This window comes from Stomoxys calcitrans, chromosome 3 (genome assembly GCF_963082655.1).
Source record: "Stomoxys calcitrans chromosome 3, idStoCalc2.1, whole genome shotgun sequence".
Classification (NCBI taxonomy): Eukaryota; Metazoa; Arthropoda; class Insecta; order Diptera; family Muscidae; genus Stomoxys; species Stomoxys calcitrans.
The window spans coordinates 87,199,814-87,227,512 of NC_081554.1; the positions used below are offsets into that span (position 1 = coordinate 87,199,814).

Consider the following 27,699-nt stretch of genomic DNA (forward strand, 5'->3'; position numbering starts at 1 on the left):
CTAGCTACTGGTATATATATGTTGGGGTTAGTAAGCTCAATATAGGTAAGACAACAAAGAGTACAAACTAGTTTCAATCGCTTACGTTCTTGAGGTTTAAAACAATAACTGTAGGGATCTCCTGTATAGCCAATCAAACAGTTGCATGTCGGCACATGGTTAATGACGGAGCATTCGGCGAAGTTGCCACAGGTTCCCGGACAAGGATCTTTGCATTTTTGATTGTGACACGCTTTGTTTGTTGGGCAATCCGAATTTAAAATACACTCTGGACGGCAACCCTCATAGGGATTGCCGAAGTACTCGGGCAGACATTGACAGGCACCGGCACCATTGCGTTCCATACACTTGGCATTGGCTCCACAAGGCGAGGGATTGCAGGGTTGCAAGGGTTCCTCCGCGACGCGCACCGGTATTGGAGAGCATAGGGTGAAGGGATCGCCGGTGAAACCGACTTCACAGGTACACATGGGCGTATGCGACACCACACGACATATTGCCGAAGAGCCACACAAACCTATGCAAGGATCCTTACACTTTTGATTAATACATGCCAATTGCGGAGAACACTCCGAGTTTGAAACGCATTCAGGCCTACAGTAAGGGGCTGAACCCACAAATCCTTCCAAACAGCTGCAAGAGGGGGTATTGCCCACGGCACGACATTCGGCATTGGGGCCACAAGGAGATGGTCGGCAGGGATCCACTGGCTGGGGTTCCTCCTGCACGCGTTCAATGATTGGTTGGCAGGCCACAAATGGATTTCCCGTGTAGCGTGGCCTGCAAGTACAGTACGGATTGTGGTTGACGACGGAACATTGGGCATTTTGACCACATGCTCCAGGGCAGGGATCTACACATTTCTGGTTGACACAGGCCAAATTAGCGGGGCACTCTTGGTTGGCCGTACATTCTGGACGACAGGTCGGCGGTGTTCCCAGGTATGAGGGCAGGCAAGAACAGACTGCCTGCGAGTTGACTTCACGGCACTGAGAATTGGGACCACAGGGAGAAGGCTGGCAAGGGTTGCCCTTGACACGAGCTAAAATACAAACATTTAGAACAGCATTGTGGCAGACATAGTCTGATATCCAAGGATATTTACGTGGTATGGGTGAACATTGGATAAAGGCATTGCCAGCCATGCCATCGGGACATGTGCACATCGGAATGTGATTTATAACCTGGCACAAAGCGTTGACAGCACAAGTTCCCGGACAAGGATCTCGACACTTGTTGTCAATGCAAGCTAGTTCGCGTGAACAGTCCGTATTAAGAACACATTCTGGTCGACAGCCGGTGTAGGGATCGCCTTGATATTCTGGCAAGCAAGAGCAAATACCATTATCGCAACGAGCATTGGGGCCACATGGAGAGGGATTGCAAGGATCATCTGCGATGGCGGCTATAGATAAAACAACCAACGTTAAGAGAATATCGGCACATTCCTATTTCTGCTAAGCTTACGTGGGGGTGGTGGTACAGGGGCAGGATTACATGAGGCAAATGGATCTCCGACATAACCAGCAGGGCATCTGCAATTCGGTGTATGATTATTTACCTCGCAAAGGGCACCTAGACCACAAGCTCCAATGCATGGGTTTCGACACTTCTCATTAATACAGGCCTCGCTACTGGGACAGTCTGCATTTATTAAACATTCCGGCCTACACTGGGGAGGAGCCCCTATATAATTTGGCAAACAAGCGCAGGCGGCCGAATCACCTTCACGTTGGCACTGCGAATTGGGTCCGCATGGTGAAGGCAGGCAAGGATCTACGGGAGTTTTTTCAACTTGTACCGGAGGTTGGGCTTTGTGAGAAAATAAAGCTGCGTTAAAATCTACTCAAACTCAAAAGGCTCATACACATTCTGCTTACGTGGTATTGGTCTACAAATGAAGAAAGGATCGCCGGTGAAGCCTGCTCTACAAGTACACAAAGGACTGTGATTGTGAACCTTGCAGTTGGCATTGGTGCCACAAGTTCCAGGGCAAGGATCAACACATTTCTGATTAACACACGCCTTATCGAAGGGACATTCCGAGGATATGGTGCATTCTGGCCTGCACATTGGAGGACTGCCAGTGTATTCGGGCAAACAAGAGCACACTGGTTGTTCATTAATTTCACGACATTGTGAGTTTGGTCCACAAGGTGACGGTTGACAAGGGTTAACATATTCTTTGACAGCTATCATGAGAAAGAAAATCGAGCTCATAAGAAAATCTACTGAAACAAAGGCAAATAGGAAACCTACGTTGTAACTCGGGCAAACAAGAACGGTACGGATCACCAACATAATCGGTTATACAGTTACAAGTGGGCACATGGTTAAGAACTTGACAGATGGCATTCTGGCCACAGGTACCAGGGCAGGGATCGCGACATTTCATATTCTGACAAGCCAGGTTGCTGGCACAATCCGAGTCCAAAACACATTCGGGACGACAACCTTCGTAAGGATTGCCAAAGTATTCGGGGAAACATTGACAAGCTCCTGCTCCATTTCTTTGCATGCAGCGAGCATTGGCTCCGCAAGGACTGGGATTACAGGGATCCACATGGTCCAGCTGTAACGGTGGTTGTTTCCGCACACATTGCACAAATGGATCGCCTTCGTAGTCCTGGGGGCAGTAACAACTTGGTGTGTGCGATATAACGCGGCATTCGGCCTCGGTTCCGCAAAGACCTGGACAGGGATCTTTGCATTTTTGATTAATACAAGCCTGGGTCGAGGGGCATTCGGAGCTCGTAACACATTCGGGACGGCAGTTGGGTGGTGCACCTATGTACTCGCTAAGGCAGGTGCAAGAAGGTGTATCACCAACTTCGCGACACTGAGAATAGGGGCCACAAGGTGAAGGCTGGCAAGGTTGCTTGGGTGTCGGCGACGGTGTTTCCATGATTGGTTGACAACTAACGAAAGGATTGCCATCGTACCTGTCGGGACATCTGCAATAAGGACTGTGGTTGTTAACATGGCACATGGCATTGCGACCACAAACTCCAGGGCATGGATCGGAACATTTTTGATTCAAGCAGGCCAGATGCAGAGAGCACTCCGAATTGGCGGTACATTCAGGTCTACATAGAGGTGGGCTACCCATGTATCCTTCAATACAGGAACACACTGCCTGTTGATTGATTTCGCGGCATTGTGAGTTCGGTCCACAAGGTGATGGCTGACAAGGATTTAAGGCAATATCTTGTTCTAAAAAATATATATATATAACTCTCTTTAGGGGCATTTCCTAGAAAAATTGTTGTTTCGCTAAAAATCTTACTCGGTGTTGGTGTGCAGAAATTGAAAGCATTTCCCTGCATACCGTCTGGGCAACGACAATTGGGAATATGGTTAATGACTTCGCAAATGGCATTGGAAGCACAAGTTCCTGGGCAAGGATCTATGCATTTATGCCTAACACAAGCCGTGTCGCGGGAACAATCTGTGTGCAAGACACATTCTGGCCGACAACCTACATAGGGATCTCCATGATATTCGGCAATGCACGAGCATTGACCATTCTGGCACTGGGCATTGGCGCCGCAAGGTGAGGGATTGCAGGGATCATCGGCTGGTGGTACAACTTCCCCTTGAAAAAGAGACGGTTTATAGACATTTGCTATTTTTTTGTTCCCCTCCCCGATTGTTTTAGTCTTACTTGTTGGTGTTGCTGGTGGTATAGGATTGCATACGGTGAATGGATCACCTGTGTAACCCGGTTGACAAGTACAAATCGGTGTATGGCTGCGTACAAAACAGTTTGTGTTTATGCCGCAAGATCCCGGGCAAGGATCTCTGCATTTTTCATTGATACAGGCCTGTTCTGAACCACATTCGGAATTGATGGTGCATTCGGGGCGACACTGAGGTGGCGAACCCAAATAATTGGGGAGGCAGGAGCAAGATGGCGTATCACCACCCACATTGCGACATTGTGAATAGGGCCCACAGGGCGAGGGCACACAAGGATCCCTGGGGGTCTTTTGGACAATGGGTTCAGCGGGCTTGGGTGGTATGCGGAAGCAACGTGTAAAAGCATCGCCCGTAAAGCCGTTGTTACACGAGCATATAGGACTATGATTGTGTACATTGCACACCGCATTTTGGCCACACACGCCCGGACAGGGATCCGCACATTTACGATTTATGCAAGCCCGGTCGGCGGCACATTCTGAACTTGAGGTACATTCCGGTCGACAAGCTGGGGGCGAACCTATAAAATCGGCTAGACAAGAACACACAGGCTGCTCATTCACTTCCCTGCATTGGGAATTAGGTCCACAAGGTGAGGGTTGGCATGGATTGATGTATTCCCGAATAGCTGAAAACGAATGGTCGATAAAATTAAATAGCCTATTCCTCCTTTAGGGCCTAACACCACATTAACTTACGCTCATTTACTACTATCGAGCAGAAACTATAAGGATCTCCGGTGTAACCAGGGAAACAATCACACGATGGCAAATGGTTTATAACCTTACACTGGGCGTTCTGGCCGCAGGTTCCCGGGCAAGGATCGACGCATTTTTGATTGCGACAAGCCCTATTCGAAGCACAATCCGTATTCAAGACACATTCAGGGCGACATCCCTCATAGGGATTGCCAAAGTACTCGGGCAAACATTGACAAGAGCCAGCGCCAGAACGTTCCTCACATTTGGCATTGGCACCGCAAGGACTTGGATCACAGGGTCGCAACACTTCTGGCGGTGTTTGTTGGATGGCATTGCAGATCGAGAAGGGATCGCCGGTAAAACCTTCGTCGCATAAACACAAGGGAGTATGGGAGAAGACGCGGCACAAGGCGTTCTGTCCACATAAACCGGGGCAAGGATCCCGACATTTTTGCTTAATGCAAGCCTCTGTTGAAGGACATTCGGAGTTCGAGATGCATTCCGGTCTGCACTGAGGTGGTGAACCAATGAATTCTGGTAGACAAGAGCATGAAGGCGAATCTCCGTTCACACGGCACTCCGAATTGGGGCCACAAGGCGAGGGCACACAAGGATTAACGTTCTTTTGGACATCTCGTATGGGTTCCAATATTTCCTGGCATCTGACGAATGGATCGCCTGTCATGCGTTCGCGACATCTGCAATATGGTGTGTGGTTGACTACATTGCATTCGGCATTAAAGCCACAAGTTCCAGGGCATGGATCTCGGCACTTGGAGTTCTGACAAGCCTGGTCGGGTGCGCAATCCGAATTCGTAGTACATTCAGGTCTACATTGTGGCGGACTGCCTATGAAATTGGGAAGACAGGAGCAAACTGCGGTCTCTTGAACAACACGACATTGACTGTTGGGGCCACAAGGTGAGGGTTGACAAGGGTTGGTTGGCAAGGGGGCTAAAAGAAGGATGTTACGGTCATCGATTGAACTACAGAAGCCTAAAAAACATTTCACTTTACTTGGTATGGCACGACATTCGAAGAAAGCATTTCCCGTCATACTTTCGGGACAATGACACATTGGCACATGATTGTGAACCTCACATATGGCGTTAGTGGCACAAGTTCCGGGGCAAGGATCAATACATTTGTTCCGTATGCACGCCCTATCACGAGGGCAGTCGGAGTTCAAGACACATTCTGGTCTGCAACCCACATAGGGATCACCCAAATATTCTGCTATGCACGAGCATTGGCCATTGTTGCATACGGCATTCGAACCACAGGGTGAAGGATTGCAGGGATCATCAAGGCGCGGTGGAGGCGTTGTTGCTGTGATAGTGAAAACTTTTTGTAAAATTCCGAAATGGGACCTTGAAAAAGAAACTGTCTTACGTGTCGGAGGTTTGGGGGAACAACTGGTGAATGGATTTCCAATGTAGCCCTCAGGACAGGCACACGATGGCGTATGATTAATAACTTGACAAATGGCATTAAAACCACAAGCTCCCGGACAGGGATCCCTACATTTTTGATTGATGCACGCCTGTTGCGAGGGACATTCGGAGTTAATGGTACATTCGGCTCTACAATTTGGTGGCTGACCGATGAAAGCTGCCAGGCAAGAGCAAGACGGCACTCCATTGCTATTGCGGCATTCCGAGTTAGGGCCACAAGGTGAAGGAATGCAAGGGTCTCGTAGTTCCTCTCGTTCAACTTGTGGCGGAGGAGGTGCTATGGGAGATATACGACATGTTTTTAGGAAAACCAAACGAGGACATTGTGAAAAATGCTGGCTTACGTGGTATGGGATAACATCTGGTGAAAGCATCGCCTGTAAATCCTCGATTACAAGAACACAACGGACTATGATTGCGAACCCTACACTCAGCATTCTGGCCACATGGAGAACTGGCACAAGGATTAACGCATTCTTGATTGAGACAAGCCTTGTCAGTGGAACATTCAGAGGAAATTGTGCATTCAGGTCTGCAGGCTGGTGGTTGACCCATAAATTCGGGCAAACAAGAGCAAACAGCCTGACCATTTACCTCGCGGCATTGGGAATTGGGGCCGCATGGTGTGGGTTGACAAGGATTAACATATTCATTATATATCGCTTTGAATTGAAAGAGAGAAAGAGAGACAAAAAACACAACCAATGACAGTGAATACCTATTTGCACTACACGAAGGTCATAAAGTGATTCTTACGTTCTAGCGTCTTGCTACACTGTCGATAGGGGTCACCTAGGTAACCTGGAATGCAATTGCAAGTAGGCAAATGATTAACCACTTGGCATTCGGCGTTTGGTCCGCATGTTCCGGGGCAAGGATCTTGACATTTCAATTGCAAACAAGCCTTATTCGAAGGGCAGTCGGAGTTCATTACACATTCGGGGCGGCAGCCTTCGTAGGGATTTCCAAAATATTCGGGGAGACATTTACAGGAACCAGCTCCATTGCGTTCTTTGCATTCAGCATTTGGACCACATGGAGAGGGATCGCAAGGCGTAAGAACTTCCGTGACATCTCTTTCAATGGGAGCATTACACTGTACGAAAGGATCTCCCGTATAGCCAATAACACAAACACATTGTACAGCATGACTGACAACGCGACACTCGGCATTCAGACCGCAGCGCCCGGGACAAGGATCGATACATTTTTGATTGATGCAAGCCAAATTGCTGGGACAGTCTGAGCTAGTTATACACTCTGGGCGGCAGTTTGGTGGTCTTCCGACGTAGGCTTCCAAGCAAGAACATGAAGGTGCATTTCCTATGTCCTTACATTTGGCATAAGGACCGCAGGGTGACGGATTGCAGGGATCTTGCGGTACAATGTCACGCTCTGGTTCAACTGGCAATGGATATGGTAGAAAAAAGATAAACGCATTATGCTTCGACTTTGACGAAATATTCCCAGGACACTTACAGATGCGCTGACAACTAACGAATGGGTTTCCAGTGAAACCATTGGCACAGGTACAGAATGGACTATGATTTACAACAGAACATTGAGCTCTGACACCACAAGTTCCCGGACAGGGATCACGGCATTTCTGATTCAGACAAGCCTGGGTAGGAGCACATTCTGAATTCGAAGTACATTCGGGTCTGCAGGTGGGAGGAGCTCCAATAAAACCTTGCAGGCAAGAGCAGACAGGTTGTTGATTTATAACACGACACTGAGAATTCGGGCCGCAAGGAGAGGGTTGACAAGGATTTGTAGCGGTGATTAATTCTGGGGAAAGATCACAATAATTTGGTAGAAACATATGCGGAATAGTGAGAGCATCTTCATCAATCTTACTCTGTTGGGGAGAACATCTTATGAAAGCACTGCCCATAGTACCCTCGGGGCAACGACACATGGGTATGTGGTTGATAACTTCACAAATAGCGTTATCGCCGCAAGTACCCGGACAGGGATCGATACATTTGCTGCGTGAGCAAGCCTTGTCGCGAGGACAATCTGCATTTAAAACACACTCTGGCCTACAGCCGCGATAGGGATCGCCTTGATATTCGGGTAGGCAGGAGCAAATGCCATTGCGGCATTGAGCATTGGGACCGCAGGGCGAGGGATGACAGGGGTCAGAGGGTTCATCTAGTGGTGAAGGCAGTTTGCGTGAACAAAATGTTGTAAACATAAGACGAGACGACAAACACTTACTCTCAATTTTCTCGGGAGGAGCAGGACTACAGGAGCTGAAAGGATCGCCCGTATAGCCCGAAGGACAAGTACATACTGGTGTATGATTAACTACATTGCAAATGGCCGAGAAGCCGCAAGAACCTGGACAAGGATCGATACATTTCTCTCGTATGCATGCCATATTCGAAGGGCATTCCGCACTTATGGAACATTCGGGTCTACAATTAGGAGGTGTTCCTATATATGTGGCTAGACAAGTGCAAGAAGGAACACCATTGTTATTGCGACACTGTGAATTGGGACCACAAGGAGAGGGTACACAAGGATCTCTTTGTTTGACTTCTTTAAATACCAATGGAGGCGCTATTTCGGGGAAAGAGAAGACAACATTTTAGAATGCTCTTGGCCTATTCTTTGTTCTCATAATTACGTGGCATGGGGAAGCATCTGGTGAAGGCATCACCGGTGAAGCTACTACGGCATTGACACAATGGACTATGATTGCGTACTCGGCACTCGGCATTGAGGCCACATGTTCCTACACAGGGATCTTCACAACGTTGATTAATGCAAGCCTTGTCGGCGGAGCATTCAGAGCTGAGCACACATTCGGGACGACACGAGGGCGCTAAACCAATATAGTTTTCCAAACAACTACAAACAGCCTGGCCATTCAATTCACGGCATTGTGAATTGGGACCACAGGGCGAAGGAATGCAGGGGTTTGAAGGTTCTCGCTGACGTATGGCTAATGAAAAGGACACATATCAATAACGCGCAGGGGTGACAACTAAACAACAAAACACCAATCTTACGTTTCTCAGGTTCCCTATGACAAGAACTGTATGGATCTCCTATATAACCGGGCAGACAGGAACACGTTGGTATGTGATTGGTAACGGAACACAAGGCATTCGAGCCGCAGGTTCCTGGGCAGGGATCGCTGCATTTATTTTGTGTACAAGCCCTAGTGGTGGGACAATCGGAGTTTCGCAGACATTCTGGGCGACAAGCTTGATAGGGATCTCCAAAGTACTCGGGTATGCATTGGCAGGAACCAACGCCGTTTTGTTCACGGCACACAGCATTTGAACCGCATGGATTTGGTTCGCAGGGTGTTATTTGTTCGTTGACAACTCGTTCTAGGGGCAAGTCGAAGTTTAACGCGCAATGGGGCGCAAAAAAGAGAGGGAGAGAGAGAGAGAGAAGAGAAAACGAGATTTAATCAAGGATGCCATCCACATTTTCCAACTACCCACACCCCAGAAAAGTGGTGAGTGCAGTTGAAGTGATTAGTATTACATACTCTGGCTTCTAGTATTTGGTAAGTACTATTGCTGTAAAGCCTTAATTATCTGGCATTGGCATTAGATTGTGATTATTTTTGGTAATGTGGCACAGGGTTATTCACTACTTGATTATGTGGCCTTTGCACTACACACTTGAAAGGCGTTTGCAAGTGGTTTCAAGTCACAATAAACTCGCAACAAGTTATAAAAATTGTGCAAAATTTCCACATGGGATTTGATATTGTTTGCTGGGTGGCAGTGGCAGTGTTCTTGGTGGTGGTGGTGGTGGTGGTGAGTTTAAATCATGTTATGTGGGTGTGTTTAGCGTTGATTTTCAAAAGAGCTGTGTTTAGCCCATGTTATGAGGTGTGTTTAGCATATGTGCTCATACGAGCAGTGTTCAGTAAATAATTGTTTGTTGAGTGAGGCGCGTAATTTCGAAATAAAACCATTTGATTTGATTTTTTTTAGTTTTAAGAAAAATTTTATTATTATTTTGTTTTGATTTTTCTAGTATATTAATAGCGCTTACAATATTTAAGGGTTACAGTGTTTTTTTTTTAATAAATTAAACTAGGCTACTAATGATTAAATTGTAGTTTTTGTGCAAGCAGAAATTTTTCAGAAAAAAACCAACGTTGATTTAAGCAGCGGCAAGTTATAACAAAATCATAATTTCGCTAAGACCAGTAAACTGTGTCTTTTAACAACCAAATGTAAAACAGCAGGGATTAAGTTTTGGGTGTTATTTGCTTATTTTTGATTTGTAGTGGGGGGGCCAAAATAGACTTTTTAACGCAGTTCAGGCAGACTAAAAGGGTTAAGTAGGGACTTTTGTTTTTTTTTTTGGGCGTGGGGGGTCAATTTTGTAGGTTTTCCAAAACAAAGCTTTCGTTTTTTGTTTTTGTTGTTCTTCACAACCATGGGTTAATGGTTTGCTACCTAGTAAAAATACTGTAATACCAACGAGGTCATTTGCGTTTTGTGTTTTAATGGTATATGGCGGACCCAAAAAACTACGTGTGGCAAAGAATTGTTTTTTTTTTTTTTGGGAGGAATTGTGACGCAGCTCAAATGGATTAACGAGACTAGTAAAAAAGCATAATATTCACTGGGGCCCAGGGTTAAGTTAAGATCTTAATTTGAGGCAATAATTTGTAGTGTTCAGTGGTGGTTGTTTATTTTCTCTCACACAATGTAGAGTTTGCAGTAAAAAGGCATACGATTAGGGCAAAGGCAAAGTAGATTGGCGTAAAAATTTTGCGTTATAGAGTATAGTTTTAAGTTTTATAAATATATAGGTATCAGTACAGGCGTTATATAGTAAAATTCATATAAACTCTAATAAAGCATATAGATATAGAAATATGTATAAAAATTTTAACTTTATCCAGCTAATCAATGAGATTAGCTAATTATTGTTGTCAACAACAACAACAATAACTAACAAACAACATTCAATAGACTTTGAAATTCAGACAACTCGTACAGAATTAAAGTTCTTATTGAAATCTGCATTTAGCCACTATCGTTTCCTGTTTTCCAAATTAAATTTTACCTACAAAAAACATCATCACAAATTGTGTGATTGTCTTAAGGAAACATCTTTGTTTGCAATGCAGTTGTGTTTGTCAGGGATAAAGCTACAATTTTTATTTTGATCTTATATAGGGGGGCGTTTCTTCTAAGGTCCAGCAGCATTTTAACAAATTAGAACTGTAATTTATCTTGCACTTTCGATTTATGGAACGCGTCATTTGTTTCTTTGATTTGTTGTTGTCGATTTTTGGCGCAAAGTGAACATAAAACATTTAATAATTGCAGGTGGCAACACTGAAACATTTAGAGTGCTTTAAACATCGATTGCGGAAAAATGATTGCACACTGTGATTCAATTTGCAAGTGTTCCAAGAGAATGTCTCAAGAAAATTCTCAAGTTTTGTGAATGAATGAATGAATGACCAAGAGAAATTTTTTTTTTTCGTTTCTTAAATAGTGCTTAAGCTTAGTTCTAATTTGTGCGCTGTGTTTGGTGGTTGAAAAAAATTACAAAACAAAACTGTGTTCAATGAGCATTGATGTTGGTGCACTGGGGTTGTATTTTATTAAAGAAAAAAAAACACAAGATTTGGTTCTCCAATATTATCGAAGATGATGGCAAAAACATTTTGAAAGCTACCCTGGTGTATATAGTAAACATCACCTCCCTTCACTAAAATATCTATTTTCTTTCATCGCTCAGCGATGAAGATGTAAAGTAAGCTTTTCGGGATGTTAGCAGTGGTTTATAATTGCCCAAAAGTCATGTGTAAAAGCGCAAAGTGTTCTGTATACTCTGCCATCTCATCATGCCACAGGCCGAGAGGAAAAATTGGGCAAAATTTGGGAATTTAAAACGTGTGTCATGCACTTGCTGTATACAGCAGTTGTCACAACTATAATGATATATGGTGTTATGGTATGGAGGACGGTGCTTCAAAAGTCCACCTACTGTTCAATATTCAGCCGAATCCAAAGGATGGCTTGTTTGTGAATCACAGACGCATAGAAGACGACACTATCTCATGTACCGAATTAAATGCTACATTTGATGTCTCGGGACATGGCGGGTATTGAGAAGTGCGCGTGAGCGAGAAGAAGTAAAAAGGCATTTAGTTCGGCCGGTCCGAACTTTGGATACCCACCACCTCGGGTATATATGTAAACCCCCCTTTCCTCACAATCCGATGAAAATTGGATACTTATGCACATAAATTCGGAACGGACATTGAGTGGTCTTATAAATATGAAGTGACTGTTGAATTTTGTATTTAAAATTTCAACAAAATCGGGGAATAAATAAAGCTTTTATGAGCTTCAGACCCTTAACCGGCATATTTTGGCGGATGACGGAAGACCTAAAACTACCCACTGTTTCAAATTTCAGCGAAATAGGGCTTCCTTGGGCTACAAACCTTTTATCGGGAGATCGGTCTATATGGCAGCTATATCTAAATAGAGTCCGATCTTAACCATATTTGGACCAGGTGTTGGTAGGCCTAAAAATACTCACTGTTTTAAATTTCAGTGAAATCAGGCAATAAATAAAGCTTTTATGGGCTTCAGACCCTATATCGGCAGATCGGTCTATATGACAGCTATATCTAAATATAGTCTGATCTGCTCTCACTGCTTCAAATTTCTTTTATGGACTTCAGACCCTTTATCGGCAGATCGGTCTATATGGCAGCTATATCTAAATAGAGTCCGATTTGAACAAATTTAGGTCCTACATTAAGAGGCCTAAAACTACTCACTGCTTCAAATTTCAGTGAAATCAGTTAAAAAATAAAGCTTAAATGGGCTTCAGACCCTTTATCGGGAGATTGGTCTATATGGCAGCTATATCTAACTATTGTCCGATCTAAACCATATTTAGGTCAGATATGGGGAGGCCTAAAACTACTCACTGTTTAAAATTTCGGCATTAGACCCTTAATCGGAAGATCGGTCTATATGACAGCTATATCTAAATATAGTCCGATCTGAACCATATTTAGGTCAGAAGTGGGGAGGCTTAAATTAATCATTTGTTTCAAATTTCAGTGAAATCGGTTAGAAAATAAAGCCTTTATGGGCTTCAGACCCTTAATCGGGAGATCGGTCTATATGGCAGCTATATCTAAATATAGTCCGATTTGAACCATATCGGACTATATTTAGATGTCGTATCTGTGCCTAATTTCAGCTCAATTTCTCAAGTTTTTGAAGCCTGTAGAGTGATTACAACAGACGGAGGGACAGACGGATAGACGGACAGACACACGAACATCGTTAAATCGTCCTAGAATTTTACGATGGTCCGAAATATATATACCTTGTGGAGTCGGTAATTGATATTTCGATGTGTTGCAAACTGAATGACTAAATGAACATACCTCCTATTCTACGGTGGTGGGTATAAAAATGTGTTATTCACGCCCGACTTTTTTATGTCGACTCAAGTAAACGCACGCTCACGACACAAAAATTTGACTCATGCACGAGTTATGGGAAGGATAGGTTTAGTTGAAAAGAGGGTGCAGATATTAATCCGCCCCATGCCACTATGGACATACACCTAAGCCAGTAATCGGCTTGTTGTGTGCTCTAAACACTATAAAGTAATCTTTAAAAAGAAAATTTAAGTTATGAATTCCGTGCTACTTACAAAATCCTTAATTGTTTTCAATACCACTCCCCTATGTTGGTTCATGTATGGTATTGTGTCTCCTCTTAAGTGCTGGTATCTGTTAGACGCGAAAGCCGGGCAATGACAAAGGAAATGATCCAACGTCTCACGCATGCCCTACACATGCTATCACTTGCCACACCGATTTTACAAAAGTGAGCTGGTAATCCTATGTGTCCCGTTATGACACCAATAGCTATACTGACCACCTTCTTACTTCCTTTCAGTAATAGCCTCGTTTTCTCACGATCTAGATCCCTTATAGGATTTTCGCCGTCCTATCGACCGATTCGCTGTTCCACAGGGTTGTAGGCGCATTCGTCCCATACGCCCTTAGGTTTCGAGAGAATCGGTTAACAAATGACCATTTTATTGCATTATTACTGCAAATCGGACAAACATATATATGGAAGCTATATTCAAATCTGAACCGATTTTTTCCAATTTCAATAGGCGTCGTCTCTAGGCCGAAAAACATGCCCATACCAAATTTGAAGGCGATCGGTAGAAAATTGCGAACTGTAGTTTGTACACAAATTAACATGGACAGGCCACAAGGCCACTCTTGCCCTATACACCCGCAAGAGAGCCAGTGGCAAAAGTTGGGGATTTAGACCGAGTGTCATGCATTGGGTATAAACTGCAGTTGTCAGACCTATTATGCTATTTGGTGTTGTGGTCTGGTGGACGGCGCTTCAAAAATCCACCTACTACTCAATACTTAACCGGATCCAAAGGATGGCTTGTTTGTGCATCACAGCCGCACTGAGGACGACACCATCTGATGCACTGAATTTAATGCTACATCTTATGCCTTTGGATACTGTGGCTACTTAAATTGCAGCGATCACTGCCGTGAGGTTAAGGGAGCTTTCTCAGTGGTCATGTGACAACTACGGACACTGTGTTATGCTTGATACAATATCCGATATTCCAGGCAGTGTGAATTACACCCTACCTGAGCCGTTTTTTTAATTAAAATTACTGTACTATTATTCCTGATAGAACCGATTGGAACTACGATATCCCTGGTAACAGAAGTTACATAGACTTCTCCAAACTAAACGACCAGGTGGGCTTTAGTGTGTACTCTCAAGATCTAGAACTGCTCATATCGAAGAGGTTACCCGACCACTGCAGTGTGTATCAAGCAGAGATCCTTGCAATTAAGGAAGTGCTGGAATGGCTAAGATATAATATCATGACGACGATTTGCATAAATATCTTCTCAGACAGCCATTAAATCCCTGGAGAACGTATTTCTGAATACAAAACCGCCCTCGACTGTCGCAGATCTCTCAACGAGATGGCTGAACAGTGCAAAATTCACCTGTTCTGGGTACCGGGCCTCAGAGATATCCCAGGGAATTCTAAAGCAGACGAACTTGCGAGACTAGGAACTACCTTACACACTCCAGGGTCACTGGAATCTGTGGGTATGCCTCTAGCGACATGTAAGCTAAGTTTTCAGGACCATGCCCGAAGGACAACAAATGATAGATCGTCACAAAGAGTGGGCTGTGAGTATTCCAAAACTATGTGACCTCATCTAGACTTGAAGAGGTCTACTGGTTTGCTGTTATTAGCAAGAACAGACATCTCAGTCATTGTGTCCGTCAGGACAGGTCATTGTCTAATCGAAAACATGCTGACAGACTGAAAGTTGCCAGCAACGACTTTTGCAGAAGCTGTAGGGACATCGAGGAAGAAGAGATTATAGAACACTTTCTGCGTGTGTATCCCGTACTAGCAGTTGGAAGAAGTTCTACTTTAGGTTCTCACTTCTTTCAGAACCTGTCAGATTTAGCGCATGTAAACATTCGTAAGTTATTGGGCTTTTTAAAGCGATCTGGATGGTTCAACGGTAGGAACTAGAAGTCATCTTCCTTCTTCTGTTCCTGTGGTATCACAATGGACGAAAGCGTCTAAGTGAGTCTGATGGTAGACTGCCACTTAAACCTCACCTAACCTAACATGAACAGACTGACAGACAGACGGACAGACAGACTGACAGACAGACAGACGGATCTAAAGCTAAATCGAATCAGAAAGTGATTCTTAGTCGATCGGTATACTTATCAATGGGTCTATCTCTCTTCCTTTTGGGTGTTACATACAAATGCACTAAGTCATAATACCCTGTACCACAGTAGTGGTGTAGGGTATAGAAAGAGTACACTTTGCTACAGATTCGGCATCCTTTGGTCAAAAGTTAAAGTAAATTCTTATCGAGTAGTTTTGTATATAAGCAAAGTAAACGTATATAGATTTTTTTTTTGTTAACTAAAATAATTTTAAAGAACCAAATCGTGAGAATAACAAAATATTTCCCTGTAATAGCTCATGTCATTGCACAGTTTTGTTTACTTTTTTAGGCATAACCATTTGATTTGTTCATTATTTTCTTCATCTCCTAGAATGTGTGTAGCTTAACTTTTGTTTAAGCATTAGTTTTAATTTTACTTGTAAAACTGTTTCCTAAGTTTCCTTTCATTCTTGTCAACATCTCATTTGATTACATCCACCACCAATTGTATAATTCTATTCTGGTTATGCCTTATCTCTAGCGTTTGGGGCAAATTTAAAAAAATAGTCCTACCTGGTATCGGTTGACAGCTGGTAAATGGATCTCCGGCATAGCCGACTTCGCAACTGCATATTGGCATATGGTTGGCCACGGTGCAACGGGCATTGAAACCGCAAGAACCCACACAGGGGTCTTCACATTTCTGTCGTATACAGGCCTTGGTCGAAGGACATTCGGGATTGATGGTGCATTCTGGTCTGCAGTTGGGTGGTGTACCCAAGAATGTTTCAGCGCATGAACAGGCCGGACTATCGCCCATGACCTTGCATTCCGAGTTGGGACCACACGGCGATGGTACACAAGGATTGACAGGTGCCACTGGCGTTACCACCTTTGGCTCTTGGTAGCATCTGGTGAATGGATCACCAGTGTAGCCATTGTTGCAAGTACAGATGGGATTATGATTGATAACTTGGCACCTGGCGAATTGTCCACAAGCTCCTGGGCAAGGATCAACGCATTTACGATTGATGCAAGCCGTTTGCAGGGAGCACTCAGAGCTGACAATACATTCGGGTTTGCAGGCTGGCGGTGAACCCAGCATACCCATTTGACAGGCACACTTGGGTCCTTGGGCTGATACTTGGCAAACGCTGTTGGGTCCGCATGGATTTGGCTGGCAAAAATCAACAGGTTGTTCGTTGCGCACTACTTGACGGCAGTTGATAAACGGATCTCCGGTATAGCCCTTGGGACATATGCAAACTGGTATGTGATTGGTGACATCGCATTGGGCATTTTGGCCGCATGTTCCGGGACAAGGATCAACACATTTCTTATTCAGACAAGCCTTGTTGGGCGAGCAATCAGTGCTGAGAGTACATTCGGGTCGGCATCCGTTGTAGGGATCTCCCTGGTAGTCTCGCAAGCAAACACATATGCCGCCAGGTTGGCATTCGGCATTGGCTCCACACGGCTGTAGAGCGCAGGGGTCGGTTTCGATGGGCGTTTGCGTCTTTTCTTCGATAATTTCGATACATTGTGAGAATGGATCACCAGTGAATCCTTGGCGACAGGTGCATATGGCCAAATGGTTTTGTATGCGACATTCCGAATTAATGCCACACGTGCCATCGCAAGGATTGCGGCACTTCTCGGCAATGCAGGCCAAATCGGAGGGACAATCGGTGTTAACCACACATTCGGGACGACAGTTCGGTGGTGCTCCTACATAATTGGGCAAGCATGAGCAGGAAGGTTGATCTCCACTGACGCGACATTCAGAGTAAAGGCCACAAGGCGATGGCAAGCATGGATTTTTGGATTTGGTTTGCTCATCCTTGGGTTGAGCTGGGGCCGGATAACATCTAGTGAATGGATCGCCTGTCATATCCAAAGCGCAGCTACAGATTGGATTATGATTGATAACCTCGCATTTAGCATCGATGCCGCAGGTGCCAGCACAAGGATTGGCACATTTGAATTTATGGCATGCCTTGTTCTGAGGACATTCGGCATTAACGGTGCATTCAGGCTTGCAGTTGGGTGGGGATCCGATAAATGTATCCAAACACGAGCACACAGCCAAGCCATTTGACTCGCGGCACTTACTGTTTGGTCCACAAGGTGATGGCTGGCAAGGATTGCCGGGAGCCGGAGGTGGTAGTCTTGGTTCGAGACGGCAATTGGAGAAGGGATCACCGGTAAAGCCTTCGTTGCATACACAATTGGGTACATGGTTAACGGCATAGCATTGGGCATTCGACCCACAAATACCAGGGCATGGATCTTTGCATTTGTTGCGTATACAAGCCTCGTCCGTTGGACAGTCTGAGCTGAGAACACATTCAGGTCTACATCCCTCATAGGGGTTGCCCTGATAATCATCGATACATTTGCAGGAGGCAGCACCATTGCGTTCAATGCACTCCGCATTGGGACCGCAAGGAGAAGGTTCGCACGGTTTAATTGGTTCCTCTCGTTGCTGTATGCACTGTACAAAAGCATTTCCGGCAAAGCCAGCAGGGCATGAGCAGGATACAGTGTGGCTTATAACACGACATTCCGCATTTGTGCCGCAAGATCCCGGACAAGGATCGCGGCATTTGTTGTTAATACAGGCCTGGGTAGATGGACAGTCGGGGTTGATGATACATTCCGGTCGACAGTTGGGTGGAGAACCAAAGAATTCTGGCTGACATTGACACGAAGGGCCACTGGGACCACTCTTGCAAATCGAATTGGGTCCACAGGGCGAAGGATCACATGGATCTCGTGGAATAATGGGGCCCTTGGTTTCGGGTGGTGGTGGTGGAAGATCCAAGCATCTCTTGAAGGGATCTCCAGTCTTGCCCGGCGGACAACCACATATTGGGCTATGGTTGATAACTTCACATCTGGCATCAATACCGCAGGCACCGGCGCAAGGATCAACGCATTTCTTATTCACACAAGCCTGCAGGGCGGAACATTCACTGGAGACCACACATTCGGGTCGGCATTGTGGTGGAGCACCAATGAAACCATCCAGACAAGAGCACACAGCGTGGTCATTCACATCACGACATTGACTGTTTGGACCACAAGGTGAGGGCGAGCAAGGTTCGGCAGGTCTCTCGGGCTCTTCTTGCTTCAAGCGGCAATTGGTAAATGGATCTCCTTCGTATCCCTTAACGCATGAGCATACCGGTATATGATTCAAAACTTCGCAGACCGCATTAATGCCGCAGGTTCCTGGGCAAGGATCGACACATTTGTTGCGCATGCAAGCCTTGTCGCGAGGACAGTCAGCTGACAAAGTACATTCGGGACGACAACCATCGTAGGGATTGCCTTGATAGTTGTCTTGACATCTACACTCACCGTTATAGCAATCGGCATTGGGACCACAAGGATTTGGATCGCAAGGATCATTGGGTATCTTGGGTGTCTCTGTGACGGGGACCGGACTACAGCGTACAAATGGATCTCCAGTATAACCTTCTAGGCAATTGCAAATGGGTACATGGTTCAAAACATGACATTTGGCTTCGAAACCGCAAGATCCTGGGCAAGGATCGCGACACTTTTGGTTGATGCAAGCCTCGCTGGGTCCACATTCGGAGTTAAGAACACATTCTGGTCGGCAATTTGGTGGGGCACCAATAAAGTCCTGCAGACAGGAACAGGCGGGACTGCCACCAACAATTTGACATTTGGAATTGGGGCCACAGGGTGAGGGCACACAGGACGGCGGTTTTTCTGTGGGTTCGTTTTCAATCACAATGGCTGAAATAGAGTTTTTAAAAATAAGCATCGTTCTGTAAACGTTGTATTTTTTTTTACTTACGTATTCTGGAACACTTGACAAATGGATCTCCGGTCATACCTCTCGGGCAGGTGCATATAGGACTGTGGTTCTTCACTTGACAAATGGCCAAATGACCACACGTATGTTGGCAAGGATCCACGCACTTATTATTGACACAGGCACGTTCGGCGGCACATTCCGAGCTAACCACACATTCTGGTCGGCAATTCGGTGGCTGATTAATGAATCCTGATTGGCACGAACAGACAGCCTGGTCATTGATGTTACGACATATGCTGTTGGGTCCACAAGGCGAGGGGACGCAAGGATTGATAATGGGCCGTGGAGTGACTGGTATGGGCTTGCATTGGAAGAATGGATCTCCCGAGTAGCCAGTGGGACAGGTGCAGGTGGGCACATGATTCTCTACAGTGCATAAGGCGAATTCTCCACATATGTTTGAGCAAGGATCCACACACTTGAAGCGAACACATGCTTGCATCGGCGAACATTCATCGTTCGATTCACATTCACGGCGGCAACCAATTTGAGCATCATAGGGATTTCCTTCGAAGCCTTCGTGACAGTAGCAGGCTCCGGCACCATTACGTTCGCGGCATTCGGCATGGGGACCACAAGGTGAGGGCTCACAAGGTGAGGTAGAGGGCTGTTTAGGCAATACGGGAGGTACTAGTTGGCAGCCCGTTATTGGATCACCTTCATAGCCATCCGTGCAAGAGCACACTGCGTTATGCTGCACAACTTTGCAAATGGCATTCGAGCCACAGGATCCTGGACAGGGGTCGATGCATTTCTCATTCTGACAGCTGAGATGGCTTTGGCATTCATCGTGATTCGTGCATTCTGGTCTGCAGTTTGGAGGTCTTCCAATGTAGTTTGTTTGACAAGAGCACGCCGCCTGTCCTCCGATCTCGCGACATAACGAGTTGGGTCCACAGGGTGAGGGCACACATGGATTTTCCGGATCTCTTTTAATGGGCTCTTCAATAACGCACTCAATGAATGGATCTCCCGTCATACCAGCGGGACAAGTGCAAATGGGGTTGTGATTCACCACTTGACATCTGGCCTGGGAACCACAAGAACCGGCACAAGGATCACCACATTTCTGTTGAACACAGGCACGATTCTGAGGACACTCGGAGCTGACAACACATTCGGGGCGGCATGATGGCGGGGCACCAATATAATTATCCAAGCAAGAGCACACAGCATGGCCATTAGATTCTCGACATTGACTGTACGGTCCGCAGGGTGAGGGTTGGCAAGGATTAAGTGGAGCCACAGTTGTAACTTCAACCACTGAACATGCCCTGTGGGCATCGCCGGTATAGCCTTCGAAGCATTGACAGTTTGGAGCATGATTGAGAACGCGGCACTCGGCATTGATACCGCACACTCCAGGGCATGGGTCTTGGCATTTGTTGTTAAAGCAAGCCTTTGAGCGATCACAGTCAGAGTTTTGCACACATTCGGGTCGACAACCGCTGTAAGGATCTCCAAAGTATTCTGGCAGACAGGAGCAGGAGCCTACACCATTACGTTCACGACACACAGAATTGGCGCCACAAGGCGAAGGATTGCAAGGATCGCGAGGCCGTTCGGTGGGAACAACTGAAAAAATCGAGGCAAAGGCAAGTTAGAAACAAAAACGTTCCAAAGAAACAAGATGAATGGTTTGTGGGTAGGAGGAACAAAGTTTTCGATTTAAAAATCGCCATGCTTTGTTTCTCCTTCCCACAGCGAGAGTTAGAGAGAGAACAAGAGAAGACTGGTGTATATACTTATTTGCACAGCGCTACAGCCAGAGAAAGGATCTCCAGTGTAGCCGGGTTCGCACTGACATGCAGGACTGTGTTTAATGACTGTACATTGTGTGTGTGTGCCACATGCACCGGCACATGGATTTGAACATTTCTGATTCATGCAGGCCAAATTGGCGGGACAGTCGGAGCTACTCATGCATTCGGGACGACAGTTAGGAGGCCGTCCCAGATAGTCGGGCAAACAGGAGCATGCAGGTGAGTCACCAACATCGACACATTTCGAATTGGGACCACATGGAGAGGGTACACACGGGTTGCCCGTCTTTTCAACAGGACGAACATCCACTGTGTGTGGTTGGTAGAGTTTGGTAGGTAGGTGGTAGTGGTAGAGCAGTAGAGTTGGTACATTTTACATAGGATACAGTTTTACATATATTCAGATGATGATAGTGTAGTAGTAGTGTAGAGTAGAGTTGGATAGTTGTAGAGGAGCATAACACGCATACACAACACATAACATTCAATTCAAAACAAGTAGGAAGGATACATAAAAAACAAAAACAAAAACAAAGAGGGAATAATTAATATATACATCATGCACTAAGGATAGTAAAAAGTAAAAACCACAGCAACATGCGAACTTGGAATGGCTCACTCAACCTTCTTGGGGCCATTCCAAATCCCGAGCAGATAAATGAGTTTGGACGCTCTCTAGCCCTCGTTCGTTTATCTCGCCCTCTGTTGACTGGAATGGATAGTTTGATACATGGGTGCTTACATTTAATTCTAGTACATCTATTGAAAGGATCTCCCGTATATCCTGGAGGACAGGAACAGGCCGCATAATGGTTAATGACTTGACAACGTGCTTCCGTACCACAGGTGTTGGGGCAAGGATCAATACATTTTTGATTTTGACAGGCCATATTTTGGGCACAATCAGAGCTAACAATACACTCGGGCCGGCAGTTGGGCGGTGAACCTATGAAACTGGTTTGGCAAGAGCAAACGGCATGACCATTAACTTCACGGCACTGACTATAGGGACCGCAGGGCGATGGTTGACAGGGATTGGCATCGCGTTCAACTAAAGCGCAAGATTTCACAAAATATTAGTAAAGCCCAAGTTCTAAAGAAAAGGAAGCGCAACGTAACCTACTTGGTATGGGCTCGGGCTCTGGTATAAGACGACAAGAACTCAAAGGATTTCCACTGTAGCCGGGCAAACAGTGACAAGTGGGCACATGATTGCCCACACGACATTCGGCATTTATGCCACAAACGCCTGGACAAGGATCTGTACATTTTTGATTGACACATGACTTGTCGCGAGCACAATCGGAATTGACGACACACTCTGGTCGACAACCACTGTAGGGGTCACCAAAGTAACCCTCAACACAGGTGCAAGAACCAGCGCCGCTACGTTCTTTGCATTCGGCATTTGGTCCACAAGGTGTGGGATTGCAGGGAGTCAGACGTTCTTCGGGAACCGCTAGATTAAGAAAACCCAAAGTTATTACAAGATCCGACCGGAGACAAACAAAAAGCAGGCATTTCGCTTACGTGTAGGATTGCAACCGGCAAACGGATCGCCAGAGTAGCCCTCATCGCAAGAGCACACTGGCGAATGATTGACCACATTACAGAAGGCATTGAAACCGCAGGTACCGGGACAAGGATCGCTACATTTTTCATTGAGACATGCCAAATTGGCAGGACATTCTGAATTTATGCTACACTCGGGACGGCAATTCGGTGCCCGACCTATGAAGTTCGGCGAGCAAGAGCACACTGGAGTTTCGCCCACAACACGACATTGGGAGTTGGGCCCGCAAGGGCTGGGTATGCATGGATTTTGAGGGTGTTCATTCTCGACCTTACGCTCCTCAATTCTGAGACATCTAATGAAAGCATCGCCAGTGTAGCCAGGCGGGCATGAACAAATCGGATTGTGATTTGTGACCTTACATATGGCCTCATTGCCACAAGTGCCTGGACAAGGATCTACACAGTGCAAATTCAAACAGGCACGATCCTGAGCGCACTCTGAGCTAACAGAACACTCAGGGCGACAAGCCGGCGGCGTGCCCATGTAATTTGTCAAGCACGAGCAGACCGCATGGCCATTTACTTCGCGACATTGGCTATAAGGACCACATGGAGAGGGGCGACAAGGCTGGACATTATCTAATTCTAGAAGATGCAAAAGCACAATTTAGTCAAATCCAAAAACCACGGTGAATTACAATCTGATGGATCATTACGTTTGATTTCCCTGCGACAATATTCCGATGGATTGCCGGTGTAACCTGAGGGACAGCTGCAGCTGGGCGAATGATTGATGACATGACATTCGGCATCAACTCCACACACGCCTGGGCAAGGATCGCGACACTTATTCCTAACACAGGCACGATTCTTAGCACAGTCCGTGTTAAGAACACATTCGGGGCGGCATTCGGTGTAGGGATCACCATTGTATTCCGGCAGACAGGTACAAGATCCCACGCCATTGCGTTCTTTACAAATGGCATTGGCACCGCAGGGGCTGGGATTGCAAGGCTCGGCCTTCTCGGGAGGCACAATTACTAGAGTTGAAGGAAGGAAATGCATATTTGGTTTTAATTAAGCAATCTGGCCCACTTTCTCAAGCCTTCGCCTACATAACATACTTAATTGCTAACTATTTGGCGACAAGCTAAACTAAATACAATGTAAATAAAGGCAGCGCGTCTAGGGCATACAAGAAATATCTTACTTTGAGGACTACATTCGGAAAATGGATCGCCCGCATAACCTTGTAAGCAACGACAAATAGGTCTATGATTATTTACAACACATGTGGTAAAAGAGCCGCACGATCCCTGACATGGATCCTGGCAACGTTGATTGATGCAAGCCATATTGCCGCGACACTCCGAGTTCGAGGTACACTCGGGTCGGCAATTCGGAGCTCGCCCAATGTAGTTGGGCAAGCAGGAGCAAACAGCTTGTTCGTTGTTCGGAGAGACACGACACTGTGAATTGGGACCACAAGGTGTGGGTACGCAAGGATTCACCGGGTCTCTTATAATGGGACGTTCTGAATAGGTTTACGATATTTTGTTGTTGTTGTAGAGCAACGCAGTAAAAGCATGCAATAAAGTACATATATATGTATGATGTTCACAAAAGAGAAAGAAAAGAAAGAAAATAGGTATTGTTCGGTTTGGTATATGCTTGACAATAACAAGTTTGATGGATGGATGTATGGATGGATGTATGGATGAATGAATGTATGAGTGGAGAGTTGATGACGCATTGATGTATGAGGTTTGCATGAAAATGATATCACCATCATCATGATCTTACTTTCTTCATATATACAGCGTGAGAATGGATCACCGGTAAAACCAGACATGCATGAACATATGGGATTATGATTGACCACACGGCACTGAGCATTGACGCCACATGTTCCCGGGCAAGGATCTTTGCATCTCTCATTAATGCACGATTTATCTTGTGAGCAATCCGAGCTGCTCATACACTCGGGACGACAGTTGGGCGGTGCGCCTATGTAGTTGGGAATACACGAGCAAACAGCGTGACCATTTTGCACCCTACAATTGCTGTAGAGGCCACAGGGCGTCGGTACACAAGGATTGTTGGGTTTGGTGACAACCTCATCTAAATTTGGAAGTTGGAAGTTTGCAATACAAAAAATTAGGATCATTGCAAAGGGAATGTTAGACAACAGAGGTTAGTTTTTATTTTAGGTGTTTCTGTTTCTGTTTTTTTTTTTTACTTTTCTTTTAAAACACCAGCGAAGGGGTTTAAGGTTAATAACCAATTTGTTTGCGTTTGGGTGTTGGGGGAGGGAGGTAAGTTAGGAGGAAGAATTTGTTGTGTTTAAACCATTGTACGAAGATTGCTTTTGTCTTTGTGGCTTATACCGTATCGTGGGAGTAGGGAGCAGATGTTTTATTCAACACTAAAGCGTGTAATGTAGAGTTTTCCAGGAGTTGATTGTATAGTTGATGAATTTTGTTTGAGCTGAGAGTATTTCTATTTCTAATTAAATCTTGGCATGCTAAGAACGAAAGTTGCAGGCAGACACGAAGTTTGACGGTGTCGTTTCATCCTCCACCTAATACAGATGCCTTATAAACCGATCCTCAGATTAAGCTTTTGAGGGCCTTTTTTAGCTGTGTTTGTGTGGGTGCCGAAGAACAACTTCTCTTATATAGAAGTTCCGCTCGGAAATGTTCTTCTTCTTTTTAATTTTTTGTCGTCGGGATATGAACCCAGGACAAAATTCGCATTGATGGCACTCGTAGGTCTTATAACAGCAAAAATGCAAATTTGCCCATGAATATTCCATTGAGGAACATGCGGAGGAAAACCACCGCTGAAAATTTTTTCCGGTCTTCATCCCTAGGATTCCAACCCAGACGTCCAGCGTCACAGGCGGACATGCTAATCTCTGTGCTACGGTGAACTTCCGGTGATAAAACATTCGCATATTGTTTCATTCGATAATGCCAACATAAATGTAAATTTTTTCCGGATGTTATAACCAGGATTCGAGGCCATGTGCAGAGCGGACATGATAATGTATGAGCCACGCGGATCTTTGCTACTAACTACTATTAAGTTTGAACATTCCACTAAGATTCAGGGGATACTTCTCTCACTTTTAAAGCTCGACTCCGGACGACTCCGCAGCCCTACTAAGGACCCTCGCCGATGAGAGATCTGGATTCTAAGTAGACGACATTTGAATACTTCCGAGGGGAGAAGATCCAAATATGCTATGTAGGGAGTTTAACAGAGTCCTGGGATTGACTTATGACTAAGCCCGACCGAAGGATCTCAACTTCAGCCTTGAGAAAACATAGAAATTCTGCCTTCGGTCAGTTCACTAGGAGGAAGAAGATAGGTTCAGTTTACTAGGTAGACAAAGATAGATCAATAGGGCGACCCAAGCATCGTAAATAGAACGATCTCAATATCGGATCCAACTGAATACCTGGGAATGATCTTGGACAGGAAGCTGAATTGAAGGTATACCATTTAGTAGGCTCATCGATATTGTTGACTATGCCGAAGAGTCATAGGTTGGAAGTGTGGACTAAATCTCAAGATAGTTCACTAGTTCTTCGATTCGGATATACTTGTAGGTATTATGGTGGAACGCAGTGAAGAAGAAGTGCATGGAAAAAAAATGCAATAGGTATAACTGTTGCAGACGGAAAACGTCAACCCTGAGAAGACATGGATCTGACTGGTCACTAGAATAACCAAGATAGTTCAATATGAGGACCGACGCTTCATAGAAGGTTTAATACCTGGAGATGATCTTGGGCAAGAAGCTGAACTGGAGGTACCACATTCAGGAGCGTATGCAGCTTAGTATGCAGAAAAATTTTAGACTTGAAATAAGGACCAAATTCTAAGATAGTCCAATGATTAGGCCGATTCTGACATACGAATCGGTAGTATGGTCGAGCATGGTGAAGAGGATATGTTAGGAGGTCCAAACAGTTCCAACTTATTGCATAAGTGAGACTGTGGGGCGACTAGGGGGTTGTTACGATTTTGAAAATCAGGCCCTCGTGGCGTCTATGTTTAACACAATGGAGAAATGGATTGAAGTTAGAATCAGGGAGGAACGTGATGAAATTGTAGAGGTTTCGGAATGAAAACCTTAGATGATAATTGGTAAAAGTGAGGCTGAAAACTACGCCGACAAGGGAGCTAGATTCGATTTTTTAAATCAAACTCATAGACATACAAACAAAATAAGAGGCAGCTTTTGTGGAAAAAAACTTGAGGCATCATCGTAAGATAATCGATGTGACCATAGAGTTATCTGATGCGACAACTAAGGTCTAGTGTGCAACACGAATACCAGACATGAAGCAATGGACAGGAAGAACCCTAGCTCAAATGTCAACTAGTAGCTGTTGCTACAGGAAGAATGGAATGAAATATGTGGCTACATTGTAGATCTAGAGCAGTGATGGGTACACTAAAACAAATGGCAATAATGAACCAAGCGCAAAATAACAACAATCCTATGTAAAATAACAATAATGCGTCGACCGAACGAAGGCACATGGGTTGCTTACACTATCCGTGTGCTTCTGTTCGTTTCTTCTATGCCCGAGGGCATAGGAATTTATGTGCGGTTGACCGTTGTTGCCCATCAATGATCGAGGGAAATCACTTCTATCTTGGTTTTGGCTATTACCTTAAAAGACAACGATACCTAGCTCACATTGTATATGACAAAATTCGTGTTATTTGGGTGCGTGGCCAATGTGAGATAAGAGGGAGGTAAGGGGAATTAAAGGAGCTGACAACTTGGCAGTAAGTGCCAGAGGCTTGCCGGCGATAAACTTGGATAATGCGATATCCTACGTGGTAACGAGGGCTGAGTTAAGGAGGCGAGGGGCGCACATGTGACACGTTGGTGGAGAAATTCATACCGGAACAATATTTGGTGAATATTGAGGGACTGTAGAAATGGAAATACCAATACAGCCTTCGGCGT

The 27,699-nt window shown here is 45.2% G+C and overlaps 1 protein-coding gene across 1 annotated transcript in view; it reads right to left on the reverse strand.

The window, feature by feature from the left end:
• Nucleotides 1–27,699, reverse strand: part of LOC106085046 (uncharacterized) — a 319,563-nt gene that overhangs the window by 32,444 nt on the left and 259,420 nt on the right. Inside the window, 26 exon segments of the mRNA XM_059364246.1 lie at nucleotides 86–1,042; nucleotides 1,106–1,405; nucleotides 1,468–1,812; nucleotides 1,881–2,192; nucleotides 2,260–3,213; nucleotides 3,287–3,595; nucleotides 3,665–4,327; nucleotides 4,398–5,354; nucleotides 5,418–5,729; nucleotides 5,793–6,131; nucleotides 6,199–6,516; nucleotides 6,611–7,258; nucleotides 7,334–7,642; nucleotides 7,712–8,008; nucleotides 8,075–8,419; nucleotides 8,487–8,804; nucleotides 8,872–9,198; nucleotides 16,155–19,349; nucleotides 19,411–21,006; nucleotides 21,177–21,503; nucleotides 21,937–22,245; nucleotides 22,318–22,653; nucleotides 22,725–23,354; nucleotides 23,426–23,749; nucleotides 23,920–24,243; nucleotides 24,513–24,830. Coding sequence (XP_059220229.1) covers nucleotides 86–1,042; nucleotides 1,106–1,405; nucleotides 1,468–1,812; nucleotides 1,881–2,192; nucleotides 2,260–3,213; nucleotides 3,287–3,595; nucleotides 3,665–4,327; nucleotides 4,398–5,354; nucleotides 5,418–5,729; nucleotides 5,793–6,131; nucleotides 6,199–6,516; nucleotides 6,611–7,258; nucleotides 7,334–7,642; nucleotides 7,712–8,008; nucleotides 8,075–8,419; nucleotides 8,487–8,804; nucleotides 8,872–9,198; nucleotides 16,155–19,349; nucleotides 19,411–21,006; nucleotides 21,177–21,503; nucleotides 21,937–22,245; nucleotides 22,318–22,653; nucleotides 22,725–23,354; nucleotides 23,426–23,749; nucleotides 23,920–24,243; nucleotides 24,513–24,830 — 15,369 coding nt within the window.